At 45.0% G+C, this 25,519-nt stretch overlaps 1 protein-coding gene and 1 long non-coding RNA gene across 2 annotated transcripts in view; one reads left to right on the top strand and one right to left on the bottom strand.

Moving 5' to 3' along the window:
* The window catches only part of LOC131459802 (uncharacterized), a 51,465-nt gene that overhangs the window by 10,881 nt on the left and 15,065 nt on the right, over nucleotides 1-25,519 (bottom strand). The window lies entirely within an intron of this gene.
* Nucleotides 1-25,519, top strand: part of LOC131459801 (mucin-2-like) — a 42,213-nt gene that overhangs the window by 3,683 nt on the left and 13,011 nt on the right. The window contains exons 5-29 of the mRNA XM_058629909.1: nucleotides 1,013-1,119; nucleotides 1,642-1,852; nucleotides 1,967-2,092; nucleotides 2,298-2,415; nucleotides 2,592-2,730; nucleotides 2,824-2,931; nucleotides 3,421-3,487; nucleotides 3,571-3,708; nucleotides 3,811-3,975; nucleotides 4,072-4,166; nucleotides 4,995-5,121; nucleotides 6,182-6,434; nucleotides 6,612-6,655; nucleotides 6,797-6,894; nucleotides 7,051-7,202; nucleotides 7,614-7,752; nucleotides 8,320-8,430; nucleotides 8,630-8,806; nucleotides 9,446-9,685; nucleotides 10,374-10,530; nucleotides 10,898-11,026; nucleotides 11,963-12,110; nucleotides 14,232-14,275; nucleotides 14,389-14,671; nucleotides 18,446-25,293. Of these exons, the coding sequence (XP_058485892.1) occupies nucleotides 1,013-1,119; nucleotides 1,642-1,852; nucleotides 1,967-2,092; nucleotides 2,298-2,415; nucleotides 2,592-2,730; nucleotides 2,824-2,931; nucleotides 3,421-3,487; nucleotides 3,571-3,708; nucleotides 3,811-3,975; nucleotides 4,072-4,166; nucleotides 4,995-5,121; nucleotides 6,182-6,434; nucleotides 6,612-6,655; nucleotides 6,797-6,894; nucleotides 7,051-7,202; nucleotides 7,614-7,752; nucleotides 8,320-8,430; nucleotides 8,630-8,806; nucleotides 9,446-9,685; nucleotides 10,374-10,530; nucleotides 10,898-11,026; nucleotides 11,963-12,110; nucleotides 14,232-14,275; nucleotides 14,389-14,671; nucleotides 18,446-25,293 (10,224 nt within the window). The remainder of the gene's footprint in view (nucleotides 1-1,012; nucleotides 1,120-1,641; nucleotides 1,853-1,966; nucleotides 2,093-2,297; nucleotides 2,416-2,591; nucleotides 2,731-2,823; nucleotides 2,932-3,420; nucleotides 3,488-3,570; nucleotides 3,709-3,810; nucleotides 3,976-4,071; nucleotides 4,167-4,994; nucleotides 5,122-6,181; nucleotides 6,435-6,611; nucleotides 6,656-6,796; nucleotides 6,895-7,050; nucleotides 7,203-7,613; nucleotides 7,753-8,319; nucleotides 8,431-8,629; nucleotides 8,807-9,445; nucleotides 9,686-10,373; nucleotides 10,531-10,897; nucleotides 11,027-11,962; nucleotides 12,111-14,231; nucleotides 14,276-14,388; nucleotides 14,672-18,445; nucleotides 25,294-25,519) is intronic.

Raw genomic sequence — 25,519 nt, 5'->3', positions numbered from 1 at the left:
ATAAAGAGAGAAGTTTTAGTTTATGTAATTATTAGAAACTAAACTTTACACACTTATCTAAGCATTAACTTTGTAATAAATAATGAAAATAAGGGAAATATTGTCCTCGGTGAGACGGCGACTTTGGACGGTTTTGATTGGTTTTTTGGAGCGACGTTCCCGACATTATGGTGTGGATCTTCCCCGGCTTCACCTCAGTCAGGGTAGATTTCAAAATAACAAATACCCCTTTAAAGAATGGGGACTGTCAGCCTCTTTTATTTGGAAGAATTGTGAGTTGTGTGGGTTTGACTGTCTCATGTCTCACAGTGGACAGGAAGAAAACCAACAATGTCCAACTTTAGAAGTTAAAAAGACTTCAAAATCCTGAAAACATGCGTTCATCTCCAAAACTTAGCAAAGCAAATGTGTAAAATGTCAACACTGTTGTGAACGTGCCTCGTAACGTCCCATGTTATCTAAGCTAACACATGAAAGTCATTGTCTGCGTGACGAGCTGTTTGTTGTCCAAGGAAAAACCTGCTGGCAACTTTGACCTGAGGCAAAAAACAAAAGCAAAATTCATCTTCTTGAAATGAGTCACACTTGAGTCTCTTTTCATCACACAGTTCTAACTCCACTTAGTTTAGTTTCAGTCTTGTGGTTTTTCATGACTTCATAGCTCCTCCTCAGAGTGGGCGGAGTCAGCACCTCCCTGTGGGGACGTGGTTTTCTCGAGTGACTTGTAAAGCAGTAGTTTTGGGTGAAAGTGAATCGCAGAACGTTCCGTCCCAGTGAACCGTCTCTGAATCCACCGCGCTCACAGATGAACGCACAGTTGGACGTTGTTGCTTTGACGTCGCGCTCACGACTCTTCAGTGACGACACTCTGACCAATCAGAGGCCGTCAGTCTGATGATGTCACAGTTTAGTATCAGCTGAATCTCGTCAGAGCAGGAAGTAGAAACACAGATGGAGGACGAGTGGAGTCGACCGGTGCTAATGTTGGTGTGATTGACTCTCTGTGCTGCAGATATCCCTCTGGCAATCGAAGCCTTTGCTGAGTCCAACAAGGTGAACGATCCGACCGAGTTGTGCGACTTGCCTGATGCCCAGGACGTGGAAGAATGTGGGGACGTGGTACGTAGCGACGACAGAATCCTCGTGTTTTACTCACTTTTGGGCCGACTGAGATAAAAAAAAAGAAAAGAATCTCCTTCCATCATAAATAAATGGACATGTTTTGGCTTCTTGAGGCCTCACAAATGGTGTGATAGAAAACATATAGTGAAACTGCACATATTTCCTCACTCTTTCTTAACTTTACTCGCTCATTGCTCTGCACGGACTCTCACGTCAGTGGCGGTGGACAGTAATGATGTCTCCACGTTTGTCCTGCATAGACCTCGTATTCAATTGAATCATTAAACCAGTTTGTATGATTTCTCAGCTTCTTAAATGTAAATATTTTCTGCTTTCTTTGCTCCATAAAACAAAGAAATCATTCAAACTGAACCATTTAGATTTGTACTTGACTAATCCAGAAAATAATCCACAGATTGAAACATGGTAAAAATGCTAAGTTTCAGCTCTGGATTCTGTCGGGCATCAGGCTCCATGACAGAGCATCTTAATCAATCTTTCTCTTTCGTCTGTTTTCAGACTTTCTGTGAAGAGGTTTTCAACCGCACAGCGTTCGACAGCTGCAAAGAGCTTCTGGATTTGCCGTCCTTCGGTAAAGCCTGTATGACCGACATGTGTCACGCCGTCAACGGCAGCAACAATGTTCTCTGCCAGACCCTGTCAGAGTTCTCCCGACAGTGCATCCACGGAGGCGGCTCGCCACAACAGTGGAGGAGTGAAGACTTTTGCAGTGAGTGCTTCTGTTGTTTTTCTCCAGTTTAGCAGATGCTGCTGCTGCTGCTGCTGCTGATGCTGCTGCTGCTGATGCTGCTGCTCACTCTCATCACCCTGTTTGTCCCCACAGATAAGGAGTGTCCGTCAAACATGCAGTTCATGGAGTGCACAAGCTCATGTCCTGACAGCTGCACCACACCTCAGGCCAGCCAGACATGTGACAACCACTGCCATGACGGCTGCGGCTGCCCTGACGGTAAACACACAACACAACATGTTTGACCACATACGTCAACACTTTCTGTTCCTGAATGTGGATCAGCGTCGGTACAGAAAACGACCTGTACCATCAGAGCTGATAGACAACACTTCACCTCACCTTCACTCCCCCCCCCCACACACACACAACCTGAGCCAGGAACCACGACAGTGCAGCTGATGGTCTACCCTCTCCTCCTCAGGAATGGTCATTGATGACATCACAAACAGTGGCTGTATTAAACTGTCAGCGTGTCCGTGTCAGCACCAGAACAACCTCTACCAATCTGGAGACAGCTACACACTCAACTGCAGATCCTGGTAAGACTAAACCTTTCAAAGACGAGCACAGGTGTTGATGCCGACTCACTGTCAGAGCTGCCTGTGAGCTGTGTGCGCCCCCTGCTGCTCAAAGATAGGCAATCAGTGATGAATCAGTGATGAATCAGTGATGAATCAGTGATGAATCCATGATGAAGAGGCTCTGTGTGTGTCAGTTTGTGTCAGGGTGGTCAGTGGGAGTGTGTCGAGAACAACTGCCCAGGACGATGCTCTTTGGACGGAGGATCTCATGTCAACACCTTTGATGGAAAGAGTTACACCTTCCATGGAGACTGCTCCTACATTATGGCAAAGGTGAACACAGACCTCATGCACCAGCACAGACACACAGCACAGACACACAGCACAGACACTTCTTAATATGATTGTCCCTACTGTCTGTTACAGGGAGACAACGGTACCTTCACTGTGATCGTGGAACTGGTCAAGTGTTCTCTGAGTGACAGCAGCACCTGCCTCAAGTCTGTGACTCTGTTCTTGAAACACAAAACTGTGGTAAGCACCACACACACACACACACACACACGTGTGCACCCTTGCATTAATGTAACAGTTGAGGGTTTATGAAGTGTGGTCATATGACATAAAGACACACACCCAGTGCTGTCAATCACCTAACCACTCACTCTGCCACACCAAACCTCAGAGAGAAAATCAGTGATTTTGGCTGGGGGGGGGGGACACAGGAGCTGCTGGTCCTCTGCTGCCTCGTGTGGTCACTTTGTCTCACTGAGTCTAAATGAAATATTTCAAATGCCAAATTCATTAAAACCAGACATTTGAACTTTGTGATGGAGGCAGTGTGTGTGTGTGTGTGTGTGTGTGGGAGTGGTTTACAGAGTGACACAAACTTTAGTTTCCAGAAACGCTGCCTCATGACAGCAAACCCTTTCTGGAGGACAGAGATTTTCTTGTTTTTTTTATGACTAGACAATAAAACATCTTGCACAAACAAATACATGTGTCTTTTCTTCTAATCCACAGACCGTTAAAGTTACGTCCAGCAAGGTGTTTGTGAACAGCATTCTCTCACAGCTGCCACTGTACATCGGTACGTTTCTACAAATCATCAGGTTAAAAAAAACATCAGGTTACTGTAATAATGAAATCTGAACGGTTTTTGAACGATTGCAGCGGAGGTGAATATCTTCAAGCCATCATCCACACACATGGTCATCAGCACCAAGGTGGGCATTCAAATCATGGTCCAGCTGTCGCCCAAGATGCAGGTCGTCCTCACAGCTCATTCTTCCCTCAGCGGAACCACCAAGGGTGCGCTTTCAGATGATATGATTTTATACTATTTTTAACTCACTGTCAAATGGTTTGTGAGGATCGTACACATGTTAATATCCGAGTCCTCCCGTGTGACAGGACTGTGCGGGAACTTCAACAACAAAGAGATAGATGACTTCAGGGTGAGCAGTGGACTGGTGGAGGGAACCACCTCAGCTTTTGTCAACACACTGAAAAACGAAGGCAAATGCCCCGACATCCAAACCCGCCTGGTCCACCCGTGCTCCCAGGGCATCAACAAAGGTACAGCGCTCTCGCTTCACTCTTCCTAATGTACACATTACATATGAGTTTGTGCCAAAAAACATCTTTTCCTTTATCTGCGTGTTTGTGTCTCAGAGAGTTACGCCAGATACTGGTGCTCCAAACTGACGGAGCCCACGGGAAAGTTTGCTCCGTGCCACGATTTCGTCAGCCCCTCCTCCTACTTTGATGTAAGTCGCACACACGACACAATCATCAAATAATCAATCGATTCTTTGAAGTGCTGTATCCACATGGAAATATTGTTGTTAAGCCTCCAACCACTAGGTGGCAGCAGACGTTCTTCCACCTCTCTCATTCAGCACTTTATTACAGACAGATCGTGTTCAGTGTTATTTCAACACTGAACACGTTGAAACTCTCGAACTTGACCTTGAAAAATCATGCGAAAGCCAATCAGCGCTGAGATTCTCCGGACGACGTCACATACTCGCCAGCGTCCAGACGTATTATTTTGGAGCTGTACGACACTTTATCTGAGGTGGAAACGTCTGCAGAGAAGAAACCGTCGAAACAACCGCAGAGAGCCGGACACGACGACTGTCAGCGCTCACTTTAGGAGCTATGTGTGGACGAGAGAAGCTTCCAGCGAGACTTTCACACCACGAGCTCCTGAAGTTACCGCTGAAAGTCGTCGTGTCCGGCTCCGTATCGTTGTTGTGAAACCACACAAGATGACGGTTTCTTCTCTGCAGAGATGGTGAGAAGAAATCATGGTTAGTTCTTCTTCTTCTTCTTACTGAAACCAGCGAATCCAATCGCGTCACAAAATGTTGAAAATGATTCCTCTTCTCAGTTTAGTTCTGAAACTGATCTCTGAACCGATTTCTCTTGGATCTTATTAGACAGACAAAGAGGAACCATGTGTTACTGTTGACAGTGTAAAAATGTACGCTGAAGACAGATTTCCCTCTCGATAAAACAAAGTCACACACTTCCAGTAATATTCTGTCAGCGACCGGCCTTCATGTGTCCACGTCCACGATGTCTCCCCACAGAACTGCTTGTACGACACCTGTGACTGTGATCAAAGTGAGTCCTGCATGTGTGCCGCGGTCTCCTCGTACGTCTTGGCGTGTTCGGAGGTGGGAGTCCACCTGACCGGCTGGAGGTCGACCGTCTGTGGTGAGCACAACGCCGAGGACAAACAAACATATGACTTACAGCCATGAGGTTATTTAAAACATTTGCGGAAGTAAGTGTCATTGTGTTACAGGTATTTCCCTAGTGCTGTGAAACAGAGCAAAGAGTCTTTAACACAGCTTTTTCAAACATCCTAGTTTTAGTTTGCATTTGTCTTTGCACACAGAAACGAAATAATTCCACAAAAAACAAAAACCACCAGGGTTAAAATGAGTAGTGAGGGTTATCTCCCAATTTACCACACGGCATAAAATCTCCAGTAAAGGTTTGATTTGTTGTCACGAGAGAAAGCATCAGAAACAAAAGCAGGAGAAGGACGAACAAAGTTATCACAGTGTGTCGAGGGCTGGTCCATATATGGATATTATATCTATAAAAGGTCAGTATCCGTGACACTAAATATAGATCGACATAAAAAAGAAACTTGTTTTCAGCCCAATTATTTTTGTTATCGCAGAATATGACGACAAAGGGGAGGTGGCTCCATTTCAACAAAATGAATACTAATATAGTGTCCAATATTTGTAAAATAGATATCGCCACTAAAGCGATCCTTCATGAAAATGACTTATCACTTGTTTGCAGTTGTTCTTTTTGCACTGAAAGTAATTTGTTTATTTTTTTAATCTAAATAAACTGCACTGAGCTGAAAAATAAAAACTCAGGTTTTGTAACATAATGTGTAATGTATGTAATAATAATGTCATTTTCTTTTTAGAACTGTTATTATGAATCTGGTATAGAAAAGAAAAGTATTGTTCAGGAACCGGTATCAAAGTGAAGGTATCGGTATTGGTACTGGTATCAAAAATGTTTGCTTGATACCCAGCCCTACTAGTAACACACCTAAATATCCTTCATGTAAAGACATAAAGCAGGTTTTATCTGAAATAAAAGGTAATAAGTGTATTTTAAGATCATAAACAGTAGATTATAGTGTATTTACAGTCTATTGTCCCTGACCCAGTCTGACCCAGTCTGACCCAGTCTTTGGGAACCACTGACCCACATGACAGTAACAAGAACTCTTCTCTCTTTCCAGATAAGTTCAAGAACTGTTCAGAGGGACTGGTGTACAGCTACGACATGACCACCTGCAAACGGACCTGCCAATCCCTGAGTCAGCCCGACTACACCTGCATGGTCAACCACCCCAAAGTGGACGGCTGTGGCTGCCCCGACGGAAAGTACTTAAACGATGAAGGGAAGTGTGTGCTCAAGAGCATTTGTCCCTGCTACGATAAAGACACAACTATATCTCCTGGAGGGACTCACAAAGTGGACAACAACACATGGTGAGTGATTAATCACGAGTCTACAGCCCTGAAACCAGAGCTGCAAAGTGGCAGAAAATTCTCCATAAACTCCCAGAAGGTTTTGGAAATACTCTTCAGATTTCTTTAAACGATCCAAACTGCTCACATACAACATACAACACGGAACCATGACCACTCTTACTCTTGTTCTCACAGCATCTGCAATCAAGGAGTTCTCAGCTGCACTGGGGGACCTCTATGTAAGTTATTCATAAACATGTGTCCACATGGTGTCACGACTGCTGTCATGTCCACCATTCATTTACAACACACCACACTGAGATTAGAGATATGAACCAGTCATCAGCTTTGACTTCATACTGTTTTGTTTCTTCTTGCAGCTTCATGCTACGACCCAATGATTTACTTAAACTGCTCTGAACCTGAGGACACTGGGGTCGAGTGTCAGAGGAGCTGCAGCACTCTGGACATGGAGTGTGTGAGTACAGCTCAACACACACATTTGGCTTGGTTACATTTTACTGTTAAAAACTGGTCTGAAGGACCTTTGACCCTCGGTAAATGGTGGGTTACATGTACGGTGGTGTTGGTCTGACTTGCTTCTCTGTGTGTGTGTGTGTGTGTGTGTGTTCAGCTGAGTCAAGGCTGTGCTCCAGGCTGCATGTGCCCTGACGGTATGGTGCTGGACGGTACAGGTGGATGTATCAAAGAGAGCGACTGCCCGTGTGTCCACAACGGAAAGGCCTACCATCCAGGAGAGACGCTGACTGTGGACTGCAACACCTGGTGTGTACTGTTGTTTTACATACATACGTTACATACATAGGGCTGAATATTGCTATGACGATATCACTCACTGTAAGTGAAGGGATGATGGGCGGGACTGATTCCCCATGCAGTCATTTTAGACTTTATTTTATGAAGCTGTTAACAACACATTTGTGCCGAGTCATTTCAAAGACACAATTCTGCAACTGTGTAACAAATACTCACTCATTCATTCATACATTCATCTCGTCCATAGATTTCTGTAGAAATGATCCATGCAGCTCTAATAACTACAACAACAAAAATGATGCAGAGGGAATTCAAACATAAATTTAGAGACCGTTCACCAGAGCAGAGATTTATATTGTAAAGTAAAACATAATGATGATTTCTTCTAACGTGACACCTGGTGTTTGTTTGTCTCCACAGCTCCTGCAAAAACAGGAAGTTCACCTGCACTGACAACGTTTGTGACTCTGTTTGTGGAATCTATGGCGACGGTCACTACATCACATTTGACGACAAGAGGTTCGACTTCAACGGAGAGTGTGAATACACACTGGTGCAGGTAATGTGACATCGTCATCATCATCATCATCATCATTATGAATCAAGTTCTGTCGGCTTCTCCCTTTAGTGGATCATCTGCCTCCATCTTGTCCTCTCGTCCTCATGAACCTTCTCTGTGGTCTTCCTCTTTTCCTTCAACATCATCACTACCTCTCGTCTGCACGGGACCAAACCTTCTCAACCTTCATTCTCTGACTTTATCTTCAAATCAATCACCATCATCACCATATATACACATATACATGGGTGTATAATTTCTTGCAAAAAACTTTGTGTTGTTTTTTGAGATAACTTTCTAGGAACAAAATATATTTCAGTTCTATTTTTCTGTTTTTTATTTTTATTATTTTACTTTTACTATTTTTCTGAACACAAAAAAAAATCCTGCTGTTTTCCCACAAATTATTGAGTTAATCTTTTGTCTGAGATCTTTTTCTCAACTTCTGTGCCACAGTCAATTCAAGCTTCCCTTTTCAGACCAAAATAATCCATTTTATTATATAGTGATATAATACACTGAATGGTTGTCGTACCTTAAACGATGACATATTTGTGCTTCACTCAGGACTTCTGCGGTGTTGATACAGCTAATGGAACCTTCAGAGTTATCAGTGAGAATGTTCCGTGTGGAACCACAGGAGCCACCTGCTCCAAGACCATCAAGATCTTCCTGGAGGTAACCGATAACAAACACACTTGCATGTAGTGCCTTATGTACTGAAGTTGTTTGCTTCACCAAAGCCAAGCGATGTTAACGTTCAGTGGAACTGACGACCACTGTTTTAACTCAAAGAGAAATACTGAAACGACCCACTGAACATGCGACTGTCTGCTCCACCTCACAAATATTATATCTGCATGTTGATTTCTCACAGAATTCTGAATACCGTCTTAAAGATGACAAGTTCCAGGTGGTCAAGGGAAAGAGCAAAGTGCCACCATCTAAAGTCCACACGATGGGTCTGTACCTGGTGGTGAAGATCAAAAAAGGATTTGTGCTCATTTGGGACAAGAAAACCAGTCTTTTTATTAAACTCAGCTCAATGTATCAGGTAAGATATGAAGTCTGCATGTTATTGAGCCTATTTTTTAAATTAGATTATCAGGAGACGTACTGGTCATTTAAATAAATCACATCGCATCATGGTGAGGGTTACGGCCACTTAACAAAAGAATAAAAAATTAAAAATCTACGATATCTTAAGACCATGTTCACGTCTGAAGCCGATACCAAAATGTGACGTCAACAGACTGCCGGCGACTGATTGGTCAGAGAGTTGTCACTAAAGAGTCATGAGTGCGAGGTCCGACACAAGAATCAAAGCCAACAATGACCAACTGTAGATCAGTGAAAAATACTTCAAAATTCTCCTTATAGTTCCAAATTGTACTTATAATTCCAAATTCTACTTAGAATTCCAAATTCTCCTTATAGTTCCAAATTCTACTTAGAATTCCAAATTCTCCTTATAATTATACACTAGTTTGTGTCGCGTATAAAACCACGTCACGTCAGTTTCAAGCAGCCGTGATATGATGACTCCGCCCTCCACTTTGGGGAGGAGCTATGAAGTCATAGAAAACAATGTGTCGAGTTAAGTAGTGTGTGTGTGTGTGTACAACAAAGTATCACTCTCTTTATCGCCCCATCATAAAACCGTAACTCCTGTGACTGGGTTCCTCCAATTTAGGGCAAAGTCTGTGGTATGTGCGGAAACTTCGACGGCAACAGTAAGAATGACTTCACCACTCGCAACATGGAGACGGTGACGGATGTTGTGCAATACGGTAACAGCTGGAAGTCGTCATCCACCTGCCCCAGTGCAGAAGTCATCAATGATCCCTGCATCTCCAACCCATATCGAGCAACCTGGTCCAAGAGGAAATGTAGCATCATCACCAGCATCACCTTCAAGGAGTGTCATTCACTGGTAATATATATAATAACTGACAAACATCATCACAATGACTGTATATATACATTAATAACATTTATACATGAGTAATGTCATGGAATATCCACATTTCAACACATTCACTCAAAGTACTCTCAAAAATGAAAATAAAATAATAAATAAATCTATATTTAATAATATTCGCATGTGAGAGCTAGTGAAAGTAATGCAGGGTTCACAGTGTGTTGAGCTAATGGGAGAAGTTAATGAGAATAGAGCTGCAACTAACAACTTTTTTACTAAATCAATAATCGATCTTTCTGATTAATCGATTAGTCATTTGGTTCATAAATCATCACAGTGTTTGTCGAACCTGGAAATGATGATGATCTCAAATGTCTTCTTTTGGTTCACAAACCAAAATGATTTCTTTGTTTTATGGAGCAAAGAAACCAGAAAACCTCCACAAAACTATAAACTATATAAAACTACTATCATTTTGGTGATTTATGCACATCATCATTTCCAGGTTTTGACAAACACTGATCAACTTTTTATAAAGCAAACAACTCATCGATTAATCGAGACCATAATTCACAAATGAATCGACTATAAATAGAATCTTTAGTTGCGGTGCTAGGACCATCCCAAGACTATGACTCTGGTTGAACTATGACTTCCTAAGACTATTAGAAATACTCATGAGTAAAGTGTTGTGTTCCAGGTGGACCCTGGTCCATACATGGACTCTTGTGTGAGAGACACCTGTGCCTGTGACAGCGGTGGGGACTGTGAATGTTTCTGCACTGCTGTGGCTGCCTATGCTAAAGCTTGTACTGAGGCCGGGGCCTGCATTAGATGGAGAACTCCAACCATATGCCGTAAGTTCCACAAAACCGTATAGTTTTGAAAACATTTCATCTTACGTACGGAAGCCGAGGTTTGCAGATAAAGAGGTGATTCACGCAGGAATACAGGTTTGATTCAGTACATCAAACCTACAGAGGGATGTGTTACTAGGTGAAGTAGTTGTTGGTTTCATGTATTTCTGTATCGATAATTCATTTAAGCAGGAAAAGTCATCACAGACCAGAACTTGTCTCAAGTCATGATATACAGATATAATATCCATATGTTAATGTGACTACAAGAGTGCCTAATGCTAATTCAGTGGGAAAAGTAGTTGAAAATACACCATGGAAACCCTTCATTTGAATCATGAGATTTTGTCTTTTGTAACCCTTGCAGCTGTTTTCTGTGACTACTACAACGATCCTGAGGGTTGTGAGTGGCACTACAGACCTTGTGGAGCTGAGTGCATGAAAACATGTAGAAATCCATCAGGAGACTGTTCCAACCTCATCTCTGGCCTGGAAGGTAATAACTCATTCATACAGCAGGTGTGGCTAGAGAGGACGACCTGGTATAGAAAAGATTATACCTGGATTAGGCTATCTGGCTATATCTTAATAACCTTCATTGGTTGATGATGATATCTGTTGATTCATTTCTTGATTTAATTAGTTGTTTGGTCCATAAAACGTTGCAAAGTGTTGATCACTGTTTCCCAAACCTCAAAATGATGTTCTCATATTTTATCCACAAACCAAAACCATTCATCATTCACAAGAGATAAGAGAGCAGATAGTAACTAGTGTCCACACACAGAAATCATACGTTTCTCCTCTACTTGGACCCGAGTCTGGCTGCTGGAAAATACATGACGTCATCCAGAGAATCTCAGTGCTTATTGGCCATCATGTCAGTGTGATTCTTCACCAAGGTTAGGGTTAGAAATTCAACGAGAACGATGGCCCGCGATAGACGCGATTGATGCCTGGTGCCAATCGCATCGTGTCTAAGACTTTGAATGTAAACTCGCTGCAAATGTGCGTTGTGCGAGCACAGCATAACACGTGAAAAAATAAAACAGAAATAAGGACAATAAAACTGAACAAATGAGTAAAGCAATTAACGGGTTGTCCACATGAAAACGGGTTGAGGTAAATACTTGTCAGAGAGGCGTTCCGTCCACACGGAGACGATGTCTTAGGGAAGTTTTTTGAAAACGCCAGCCTTGTGTTTCCATGGAGACAAAGAATACACTACTTAAGGAAAACGATGTGTGTGTGTGTAAATACAGTGAGATGGACCTCACTTGTCGGCAACGGCAAAGAAAAAGATGTTTACAATTCGTGCCAGTTACATCTGGACATGACCTAAATCAGTAATGGCTTGAAATGTTGGTGGAAATCATACCCAAGATGGCACACGGGCTGACACCGAGGTTCATAAGAATGTTGTATTTCGCAGGCTGCTATCCACTGTGTCCTGCAAGTCGACCCTACTTCAATGAAGACACCATGAAGTGTGTCCCCGTGGAACAGTGTGGTTGCTATGACGACAAAGGCAACCATTACAACCTCGGAGATAAAGTTCCATCAGACAACTGCTACACTTGGTACGTCTCACAGACTTCACTTTAATGCTGAGCAATTAGAGCGTTTGGACGCTCACTGTTCTGGTTATAGATGTATATTATGATATTTTAACTATATATGGTGACATGAGACAAGAAGATCTTCGATTTTGGATATTGTCATATCCTGATAAATCATCTGCAATGAATTATTATAGGGATGCACCGAAAATCCAGCCACCGAAACATATGGGTCTAAAATTGCCAAAAAAGGCATTTTCAGAACAGGACATTGTGATGACGCGTGCATGCAAAAACTGCGGCCAGCACACGCCTGTCTAACCCCACTGAGAGTCTGTCTAAGATCAGTTTGGAACACCAATAAAACAGGTTCCAACAAGATTTGAGCACCTATTAAATGCTAAAAAGTCTCTTTGCCCAAAACTTGGCTGCATATATTTATATATATATATATATATTATATATATTATGAAATACCCGCGACGTTCACTTGGATTCCCTGCACTTCATCGCGACTGTACTCAATCATTACTTAGATGTTGGGATAAAACGGCGCACTCTCCGTCTGACATGTTCATGAGATCCTCCTAAATATTTTCATAGATTCTTAATTGATTTATTCTTTGAAGCATGAATATAATCTAAAATATAATTGTAAAGCCTTGAGGTCAGTACACACAATCCCAGCCATTACAACAAAATTAGATTTAAAAAAACAATGGGACAGAATTAGCAGAATAAGGTGTTTCGTTACGACGGTTTTCGTCCAACAATTTTCATTTTGGTGCATCCCTACTTATGACAAAATTATATCTTTAAAATCACTTAAATCTCCAATGTGTTCAGTTTGTTAATTTATTTTTAAGTATTTAATTATAGAAAGAACATTATTAGTTTTTTATTCTTTATTTTGCTATGTCATGTACTAACCCTAACCCTAACCCATGTAATTGTTGATCCTTGACGTCTGTACAGGCTATGGGAGGGGAGGGGAAGGCGGGTTTGGGATAGCGAGGGCATTTGAAATGGCTTTCTACTTCATTGTGTGACATTGTATTTTTGCTACACTGCCTTGAAATAACAAAAAATAAATTCTTGAAAAAAGGTCACTTAATAACATTTTAAATTTAAGCCTAATTATTTGTGAAGCAGAATTTCACCATATATATAGTACATTTCATTTTTTCTAACACTAAAAAGACAAAGAACTAAACAGGAATTATATTATATTAGGATTGGATGATGTCTTTAAACAATCTGTGTATATTTTGAGTCTATATCCCGATAAGGGATATATGTGGATATAAACGGGTAGTTTCTCTGAATGAAAGGTTTGTGCTTCTCAAAGGAGAGTGACAATACACAATAAAAATAGCTACTGTTGATGATCTGTATGACATGATCTTAAAATGCACTTACTATTTCCTTTCATTTTAGATAATTCCTGGTTTTAGGGCAGCAACTTTCTAATCAATCAATCTGTCAATTATTTATTTAGTCCATAAAATAACAGAAAATGGTGAAAAACTTTGCAAAACTTGGAAATGATGATGTTCTCTTGTTTTTGTGCACAAACCACAATGATTCAGTTTTAAAGAATTCTTTGTTACATGGAGCAAAGAAACCAGAAAATATTTACATTTAATAAGCGTAAAATTCAAACAAAAACAGTAATTGACTAAACTTTGCAGCCTTACCTGGTTTATTTCTTTATTACTTTTTTTAATGTTAAATGAAGAATAATAGGCATATTAGAAACAATGACATTGACAATAAATATGGTCAAATTCTGCTTTAACACAAATAATTGTGCTTAAAATTGAAATAAGTGTTACTTATACAAAAATATGTATATAAAATTTTGTGTAATTCACAAATGTATTTAATATAATAAATTTGATGATTATCAATGCAACAGCCTTTAACAGGAAAAATCATCACAGATACTTTATCACAATATGACAATATACAAAATCTAAGACCGGATCTTGTCTCATGACACAATATATGGATATAATGTCCATATATTGACCACCCTGTCTGAAAAGGTAATAATTGTATTTTAAGCATGAATGCAAATGCTTTAATTTTGAACGTTTGGATTTTGTGCACAAAGTGACCAAAATGTATCTCTGTTTCAAGCTCCTGCAAGATTTCTGGAATAGTGTGCGACTACAATGTACATTGTAAGTACACCATATTTTTTGCATAGACAAATTCAAACAGAGACACAAACATGTAGCAATATATATATATATATATATATATATATAACAAATATGATACTATTCTTCTGCAGATTGTAAATGCTTCTTTGATGGAAAGTACTATAATTATGGGGACATCATCTACGACACCAGTGATGGAATCGGAAACTGCATGAAAGTGGAATGTGTGGCCAATGGGACTGTAACAAGTACTGTAACCCCATGCTCAACCCAAGCGCCAACCACTACAACACCCTTTACATTCAGCACAACTACAGAAACTCCTACAACCACACCTGAAGGAACAACCACAACATCTGTAAGTACCACAACTACAGAAGGCCCCACAACCACACCCGGAGAAACGACTACAACATCTGTGAGTACCACAACTACACAAGGCCCCACAACCACACCCGGAGAAACGACTACAACATCTGTGAGTACCACAACTACAGAAGGCCCCACAACCACACCCGGAGAAACGACTACAACATCTGTGAGTACCACAACTACAGAAGGTCCCACAACCACATCCGGAGAAATAACTACAACATCTGTAAGCACCACCACTACAGAAGGCCCCACAACCACACCTGAAGGAACAACCACAACATCTGTAAGTACCACAACTACAGAAGGCCCCACAACCACACCCGGAGAAACGACTACAACATCTGTGAGTACCACAACTACACAAGGCCCCACAACCACACCCGGAGAAACGACTACTACATCTGTGAGTACCACAACTACGGAAGGCCCCACAACCACACCCGGAGAAACGACTACAACATCTGTGAGTACCACAACTACAGAAGGCCCCACAACCACACCCGGAGAAACGACTACAACATCTTTGAGTACCACAACTACACAAGGCCCCACAACCACACCCGGAGAAACAACTACAACATCTGTGAGTACCACAACTACAGAAGGCCCCACAACCACACCTGAAGGAACAACCACAACATCTGTGAGTACCACAACTACACAAGGCCCCACAACCACACCCGGAGAAACGACTACAACATCTGTGAGTACCACAACTACAGAAGGCCCCACAACCACACCCGGAGAAACGACTACAACATCTGTGAGTACCACAACTACACAAGGCCCCACAACCACACCCGGAGAAACGACTACAACATCTGTGAGTACCACAACTACAGAAGGCCCCACAACCACACCCGGAGAAACAACTACAACATCTGTGAGTACCACAACTACAGAAGGCCCCACAACCACACCTGAAGGAACAACCACAACATCTGTGAGTACCACAACTACACAAGGCCCCACAACCACACCCGGAGAAACGACTACAACATCTGTGAGTACCACAACTACAGAAGGCCCCACAACCACACCCGGAGAAACGACTACAACATCTGTGAGTACCACAACTACAGAAGGTCCCACAACCACATCCGGAGAAACAACTACAACATCTGTAAGCACCACCACTACAGAAGGCCCCACAACCACACCTGAAGGAACAACCACAACATCTGTAAGTACCACAACTACAGAAGGCCCCACAACCACACCCGGAGAAACGACTACAACATCTGTGAGTACCACAACTACACAAGGCCCCACAACCACACCCGGAGAAACGACTACTACATCTGTGAGTACCACAACTACGGAAGGCCCCACAACCACACCCGGAGAAACGACTACAACATCTGTGAGTACCACAACTACAGAAGGCCCCACAACCACACCCGGAGAAACGACTACAACATCTTTGAGTACCACAACTACACAAGGCCCCACAACCACACCCGGAGAAACAACTACAACATCTGTGAGTACCACAACTACAGAAGGCCCCACAACCACACCTGAAGGAACAACCACAACATCTGTGAGTACCACAACTACACAAGGCCCCCCAACCACACCCGGAGAAACGACTACAACATCTGTGAGTACCACAACTACAGAAGGCCCCACAACCACACCCAGAGAAACGACTACAACATCTGTGAGTACCACAACTACACAAGGCCCCACAACCACACCCGGAGAAACGACTACAACATCTGTGAGTACCACAACTACACAAGGCCCCACAACCACACCCGGAGAAACGACTACTACATCTGTGAGTACCACAACTACGGAAGGCCCCACAACCACACCCGGAGAAACGACTACAACATCTGTGAGTACCACAACTACAGAAGGCCCCACAACCACACCCGGAGAAACGACTACAACATCTTTGAGTACCACAACTACACAAGGCCCCACAACCACACCCGGAGAAACAACTACAACATCTGTGAGTACCACAACTACAGAAGGCCCCACAACCACACCCGGAGAAACGACTACAACATCTGTGAGTACCACAACTACAGAAGGCCCCACAACCACACCCGGAGAAACGACTACAACATCTGTGAGTACCACAACTACACAAGGCCCCACAACCACACCCGGAGAAACGACTACAACATCTGTGAGTACCACAACTACAGAAGGCCCCACAACCACACCCGGAGAAACAACTACAACATCTGTGAGTACCACAACTACAGAAGGCCCCACAACCACACCTGAAGGAACAACCACAACATCTGTGAGTACCACAACTACACAAGGCCCCACAACCACACCCGGAGAAACGACTACAACATCTGTGAGTACCACAACTACAGAAGGCCCCACAACCACACCCGGAGAAACGACTACAACATCTGTGAGTACCACAACTACAGAAGGTCCCACAACCACATCCGGAGAAACAACTACAACATCTGTAAGCACCACCACTACAGAAGGCCCCACAACCACACCTGAAGGAACAACCACAACATCTGTAAGTACCACAACTACAGAAGGCCCCACAACCACACCCGGAGAAACGACTACAACATCTGTGAGTACCACAACTACACAAGGCCCCACAACCACACCCGGAGAAACGACTACTACATCTGTGAGTACCACAACTACGGAAGGCCCCACAACCACACCCGGAGAAACGACTACAACATCTGTGAGGACCACAACTACAGAAGGCCCCACAACCACACCCGGAGAAACGACTACAACATCTTTGAGTACCACAACTACACAAGGCCCCACAACCACACCCGGAGAAACAACTACAACATCTGTGAGTACCACAACTACAGAAGGCCCCACAACCACACCTGAAGGAACAACCACAACATCTGTGAGTACCACAACTACACAAGGCCCCCCAACCACACCCGGAGAAACGACTACAACATCTGTGAGTACCACAACTACAGAAGGCCCCACAACCACACCCAGAGAAACGACTACAACATCTGTGAGTACCACAACTACACAAGGCCCCACAACCACACCCGGAGAAACGACTACAACATCTGTGAGTACCACAACTACACAAGGCCCCACAACCACACCCGGAGAAACGACTACTACATCTGTGAGTACCACAACTACGGAAGGCCCCACAACCACACCCGGAGAAACGACTACAACATCTGTGAGTACCACAACTACAGAAGGCCCCACAACCACACCCAGAGAAACGACTACAACATCTTTGAGTACCACAACTACACAAGGCCCCACAACCACACCCGGAGAAACAACTACAACATCTGTGAGTACCACAACTACAGAAGGCCCCACAACCACACCCGGAGAAACGACTACAACATCTGTGAGTACCACAACTACAGAAGGCCCCACAACCACACCCGGAGAAACGACTACAACATCTGTGAGTACCACAACTACACAAGGCCCCACAACCACACCCGGAGAAACGACTACAACATCTGTGAGTACCACAACTACAGAAGGCCCCACAACCACACCCGGAGAAACAACTACAACATCTGTGAGTACCACAACTACAGAAGGCCCCACAACCACACCTGAAGGAACAACCACAACATCTGTGAGTACCACAACTACACAAGGCCCCACAACCACACCCGGAGAAACGACTACAACATCTGTGAGTACCACAACTACAGAAGGCCCCACAACCACACCCGGAGAAACGACTACAACATCTGTGAGTACCACAACTACAGAAGGTCCCACAACCACATCCGGAGAAACAACTACAACATCTGTAAGCACCACCACTACAGAAGGCCCCACAACCACACCTGAAGGAACAACCACAACATCTGTAAGTACCACAACTACAGAAGGCCCCACAACCACACCCGGAGAAACGACTACAACATCTGTGAGTACCACAACTACACAAGGCCCCACAACCACACCCGGAGAAACGACTACTACATCTGTGAGTACCACAACTACGGAAGGCCCCACAACCACACCCGGAGAAACGACTACAACATCTGTGAGGACCACAACTACAGAAGGCCCCAAAACCACACCCGGAGAAACGACTACAACATCTTTGAGTACCACAACTACACAAGGCCCCACAACCACACCCGGAGAAACAACTACAACATCTGTGAGTACCACAACTACAGAAGGCCCCACAACCACACCTGAAGGAACAACCACAACATCTGTGAGTACCACAACTACACAAGGCCCCCCAACCACACCCGGAGAAACGACTACAACATCTGTGAGTACCACAACTACAGAAGGCCCCACAACCACACCCAGAGAAACGACTACAACATCTGTGAGTACCACAACTACACAAGGCCCCACAACCACACCCGGAGAAACGACTACAACATCTGTGAGTACCACAACTACACAAGGCCCCACAACCACACCCGGAGAAACGACTACTACATCTGTGAGTACCACAACTACGGAAGGCCCCACAACCACACCCGGAGAAACGACTACAACATCTGTGAGTACCACAACTACAGAAGGCCCCACAACCACACCCGGAGAAACGACTACAACATCTTTGAGTACCACAACTACACAAGGCCCCACAACCACACCCGGAGAAACAACTACAACATCTGTGAGTACCACAACTACAGAAGGCCCCACAACCACACCCGGAGAAACAACTACAACATCTGTGAGTACCACAACTACAGAAGGCCCCACAACCACACCTGAAGGAACAACCACAACATCTGTGAGTACCACAACCACACCCGGAGAAACGACTACAACATCTGTGAGTACCACAACTACAGAAGGCCCCACAACCACACCCGGAGAAACGACTACAACATCTGTGAGTACCACAACTACAGAAGGTCCCACAACCACATCCGGAGAAACAACTACAACATCTGTAAGCACCACCACTACAGAAGGCCCCACAACCACACCTGAAGGAACAACCACAACATCTGTAAGTACCACAACTACAGAAGGCCCCACAACCACACCCGGAGAAACGACTACAACATCTGTGAGTACCACAACTACACAAGGCCCCACAACCACACCCGGAGAAACGACTACTACATCTGTGAGTACCACAACTACGGAAGGCCCCACAACCACACCCGGAGAAACGACTACAACATCTGTGAGTACCACAACTACAGAAGGCCCCACAACCACACCCGGAGAAACGACTACAACATCTTTGAGTACCACAACTACACAAGGCCCCACAACCACACCCGGAGAAACAACTACAACATCTGTGAGTACCACAACTACAGAAGGCCCCACAACCACACCTGAAGGAACAACCACAACATCTGTGAGTACCACAACTACACAAGGCCCCCCAACCACACCCGGAGAAACGACTACAACATCTGTGAGTACCACAACTACAGAAGGCCCCACAACCACACCCAGAGAAACGACTACAACATCTGTGAGTACCACAACTACACAAGGCCCCACAACCACACCCGGAGAAACGACTACAACATCTGTGAGTACCACAACTACAGAAGGCCCCACAACCACACCTGAAGAAACAACCACAACATCTGTGAGTACCACAACTACAGAAGGCCCCACAACCACACCCGGAGAAACGACTACAACATCTGTGAGTACCACAACTACACAAGGCCCCACAACCACACCCGGAGAAACAACTACAACATCTGTGAGTACCACAACTACAGAAGGTCCCACAACCACATCCGGAGAAACAACTACAACATCTGTAAGCACCACCACTACAGAAGGCCCCACAACCACACCTGAAGGAACAACCACAACATCTGTAAGTACCACAACTACAGAAGGCCCCACAACCACACCCGGAGAAACGACTACAACATCTGTGAGTACCACAACTACACAAGGCCCCACAACCACACCCGGAGAAACGACTACTACATCTGTGAGTACCACAACTACGGAAGGCCCCACAACCACACCCGGAGAAACGACTACAACATCTGTGAGTACCACAACTACAGAAGGCCCCACAACCACACCCGGAGAAACGACTACAACATCTTTGAGTACCACAACTACACAAGGCCCCACAACCACACCCGGAGAAACAACTACAACATCTGTGAGTACCACAACTACAGAAGGCCCCACAACCACACCTGAAGGAACAACCACAACATCTGTGAGTACCACAACTACACAAGGCCCCCCAACCACACCCGGAGAAACGACTACAACATCTGTGAGTACCACAACTACAGAAGGCCCCACAACCACACCCAGAGAAACGACTACAACATCTGTGAGTACCACAACTACACAAGGCCCCACAACCACACCCGGAGAAACGACTACAACATCTGTGAGTACCACAACTACAGAAGGCCCCACAACCACACCTGAAGGAACAACCACAACATCTGTGAGTACCACAACTACAGAAGGCCCCACAACCACACCCGGAGAAACGACTACAACATCTGTGAGTACCACAACTACACAAGGCCCCACAACCACACCCGGAGAAACAACTACAACATCTGTGAGTACCACAACTACAGAAGGCCCCACAACCACACCTGAAGGAACAACCACAACATCTGTGAGTACCACAACTACACAAGGCCCCACAACCACACCCGGAGAAACGACTACAACATCTGTGAGTACCACAACTACAGAAGGCCCCACAACCACACCCGGAGAAACGACTACAACATCTGTGAGTACCACAACTACAGAAGGTCCCACAACCACATCCGGAGAAACAACTACAACATCTGTAAGCACCACCACTACAGAAGGCCCCACAACCACACCTGAAGGAACAACCACAACATCTGTAAGTACCACAACTACAGAAGGCCCCACAACCACACCCGGAGAAACGACTACAACATCTGTGAGTACCACAACTACACAAGGCCCCACAACCACACCCGGAGAAACGACTACTACATCTGTGAGTACCACAACTACGGAAGGCCCCACAACCACACCCGGAGAAACGACTACAACATCTGTGAGTACCACAACTACAGAAGGCCCCACAACCACACCCGGAGAAACGACTACAACATCTTTGAGTACCACAACTACACAAGGCCCCACAACCACACCCGGAGAAACAACTACAACATCTGTGAGTACCACAACTACAGAAGGCCCCACAACCACACCTGAAGGAACAACCACAACATCTGTGAGTACCACAACTACACAAGGCCCCCCAACCACACCCGGAGAAACGACTACAACATCTGTGAGTACCACAACTACAGAAGGCCCCACAACCACACCCAGAGAAACGACTACAACATCTGTGAGTACCACAACTACACAAGGCCCCACAACCACACCCGGAGAAACGACTACAACATCTGTGAGTACCACAACTACAGAAGGCCCCACAACCACACCTGAAGGAACAACCACAACATCTGTGAGTACCACAACTACAGAAGGCCCCACAACCACACCCGGAGAAACGACTACAACATCTGTGAGTACCACAACTACACAAGGCCCCACAACCACACCCGGAGAAACAACTACAACATCTGTGAGTACCACAACTACAGAAGGTCCCACAACCACATCCGGAGAAACAACTACAACATCTGTAAGCACCACCACTACAGAAGGCCCCACAACCACACCTGAAGGAACAACCACATCATCTGTAAGTACCACAACTACAGAAGGCCCCACAACCACACCCGGAGAAACGACTACAACATCTGTGAGTACCACAACTACACAAGGCCCCACAACCACACCCGGAGAAACGACTACTACATCTGTGAGTACCACAACTACGGAAGGCCCCACAACCACACCCGGAGAAACAACTACAACATCTGTGAGTACCACAACTACACAAGGCCCCCCAACCACACCCGGAGAAACGACTACAACATCTGTGAGTACCACAACTACAGAAGGCCCCACAACCACACCCAGAGAAACGACTACAACATCTGTGAGTACCACAACTACACAAGGCCCCACAACCACACCCGGAGAAACGACTACAACATCTGTGAGTACCACAACTACAGAAGGCCCCACAACCACACCTGAAGGAACAACCACAACATCTGTGAGTACCACAACTACAGAAGGCCCCACAACCACACCCGGAGAAACGACTACAACATCTGTGAGTACCACAACTACACAAGGCCCCACAACCACACCCGGAGAAACAACTACAACATCTGTGAGTACCACAACTACAGAAGGCCCCACAACCACACCTGAAGGAACAACCACAACATCTGTGAGTACCACAACTACACAAGGCCCCACAACCACACCCGGAGAAACGACTACAACATCTGTGAGTACCACAACTACAGAAGGCCCCACAACCACACCTGAAGGAACAACCACAACATCTGTAAGTACCACAACTACAGAAGGCCCCACAACCACACCCGTAGAAACGACTACAACATCTGTGAGTACCACAACTACACAAGGCCCCACAACCACACCCGGAGAAACGACTACTACATCTGTGAGTACCACAACTACGGAAGGCCCCACAACCACACCCGGAGAAACAACTACAACATCTGTGAGTACCACAACTACAGAAGGCCCCACAACCACACCTGAAGGAACAACCACAACATCTGTGAGTACCACAACTACACAAGGCCCCCCAACCACACCCGGAGAAACGACTACAACATCTGTGAGTACCACAACTACAGAAGGCCCCACAACCACACCCAGAGAAACGACTACAACATCTGTGAGTACCACAACTACACAAGGCCCCACAACCACACCCGGAGAAACGACTACAACATCTGTGAGTACCACAACTACAGAAGGCCCCACAACCACACCTGAAGGAACAACCACAACATCTGTGAGTACCACAACTACAGAAGGCCCCACAACCACACCCGGAGAAACGACTACAACATCTGTGAGTACCACAACTACACAAGGCCCCACAACCACACCCGGAGAAACAACTACAACATCTGTGAGTACCACAACTACAGAAGGTCCCACAACCACATCCGGAGAAACAACTACAACATCTGTAAGCACCACCACTACAGAAGGCCCCACAACCACACCTGAAGGAACAACCACAACATCTGTAAGTACCACAACTACAGAAGGCCCCACAACCACACCCGGAGAAACGACTACAACATCTGTGAGTACCACAACTACACAAGGCCCCACAACCACACCCGGAGAAACGACTACTACATCTGTGAGTACCACAACTACGGAAGGCCCCACAACCACACCCGGAGAAACGACTACAACATCTGTGAGTACCACAACTACAGAAGGCCCCACAACCACACCCGGAGAAACGACTACAACATCTTTGAGTACCACAACTACACAAGGCCCCACAACCACACCCGGAGAAACAACTACAACATCTGTGAGTACCACAACTACAGAAGGCCCCACAACCACACCTGAAGGAACAACCACAACATCTGTGAGTACCACAACTACACAAGGCCCCCCAACCACACCCGGAGAAACGACTACAACATCTGTGAGTACCACAACTACAGAAGGCCCCACAACCACACCCAGAGAAACGACTACAACATCTGTGAGTACCACAACTACACAAGGCCCCACAACCACACCCGGAGAAACGACTACAACATCTGTGAGTACCACAACTACAGAAGGCCCCACAACCACACCTGAAGGAACAACCACAACATCTGTGAGTACCACAACTACAGAAGGCCCCACAACCACACCCGGAGAAACGACTACAACATCTGTGAGTACCACAACTACACAAGGCCCCACAACCACACCCGGAGAAACAACTACAACATCTGTGAGTACCACAACTACAGAAGGCCCCACAACCACACCTGAAGGAACAACCACAACATCTGTAAGTACCACAACTACAGAAGGCCCCACAACCACACCCGGAGAAACGACTACAACATCTGTGAGTACCACAACTACACAAGGCCCCACAACCACACCCGGAGAAACGACTACAACATCTGTGAGTACCACAACTACAGAAGGCCCCACAACCACACCTGAAGGAACAACCACAACATCTGTGAGTACCACAACTACAGAAGGCCCCACAACCACACCCGGAGAAACGACTACAACATCTGTGAGTACCACAACTACAGAGGGCCCCACAACCACACCCGAAGGAACAACCACAACATCTGTGAGTACCACAACTACAGAAGGCCCCACAACCACGCCCAAAGGAACAACCACAACATCTGTAAGTACCACAACTACAGAAGGCCCCACAACCACACCCGGAGAAACGACTACAACATCTGTGAGTACCACAACTACACAAGGCCCCACAACCACACCCGGAGAAACGACTACAACATCTGTGAGTACCACAACTACAGAAGGCCCCACAACCACATCCGGAGAAACGACTACAACATCTGTGAGTACCACAACTACAGAAGGTCCCACAACCACATCCGGAGAAACAACTACAACATCTGTAAGCACCACCACTACAGAAACGACACCGCATGTTGTTACTGAATCAACAACATCTGCACCTACAAGCCCTCAAGTGCAAAATACTACTACAACTGGTGCAACTGGTTCAACATCTATTGGTCCAGTCACTCAGACGACTCCACCTACAACTTCAGTGTGTGTCTGCATCAGGAATGGAACTTCTTATAATCCTGGTATGTTAATCTACTTTATCTCACTGTTAGAAGTTTGTAAACCACTCACTCTCCCACCATAGAGAAAATCAGTGATTTTAACATCACACAGGAGTAATTGATCCACTAATGCCTCCATCACTAAGTTCAATTAGTATTTACTTATTTTGTCACTTCAGTGTTTGATATCGTTTGTTCAGATTGACCTCAGTGACACTAAGTGACCACACGAGGCAGCAGAGGACCA

Source organism: Solea solea, chromosome 5 (genome assembly GCF_958295425.1).
Source record: "Solea solea chromosome 5, fSolSol10.1, whole genome shotgun sequence".
NCBI classification, from domain to species: Eukaryota; Metazoa; Chordata; class Actinopteri; order Pleuronectiformes; family Soleidae; genus Solea; species Solea solea.
This window is presented reverse-complemented; position numbering and strand designations above follow the sequence as displayed.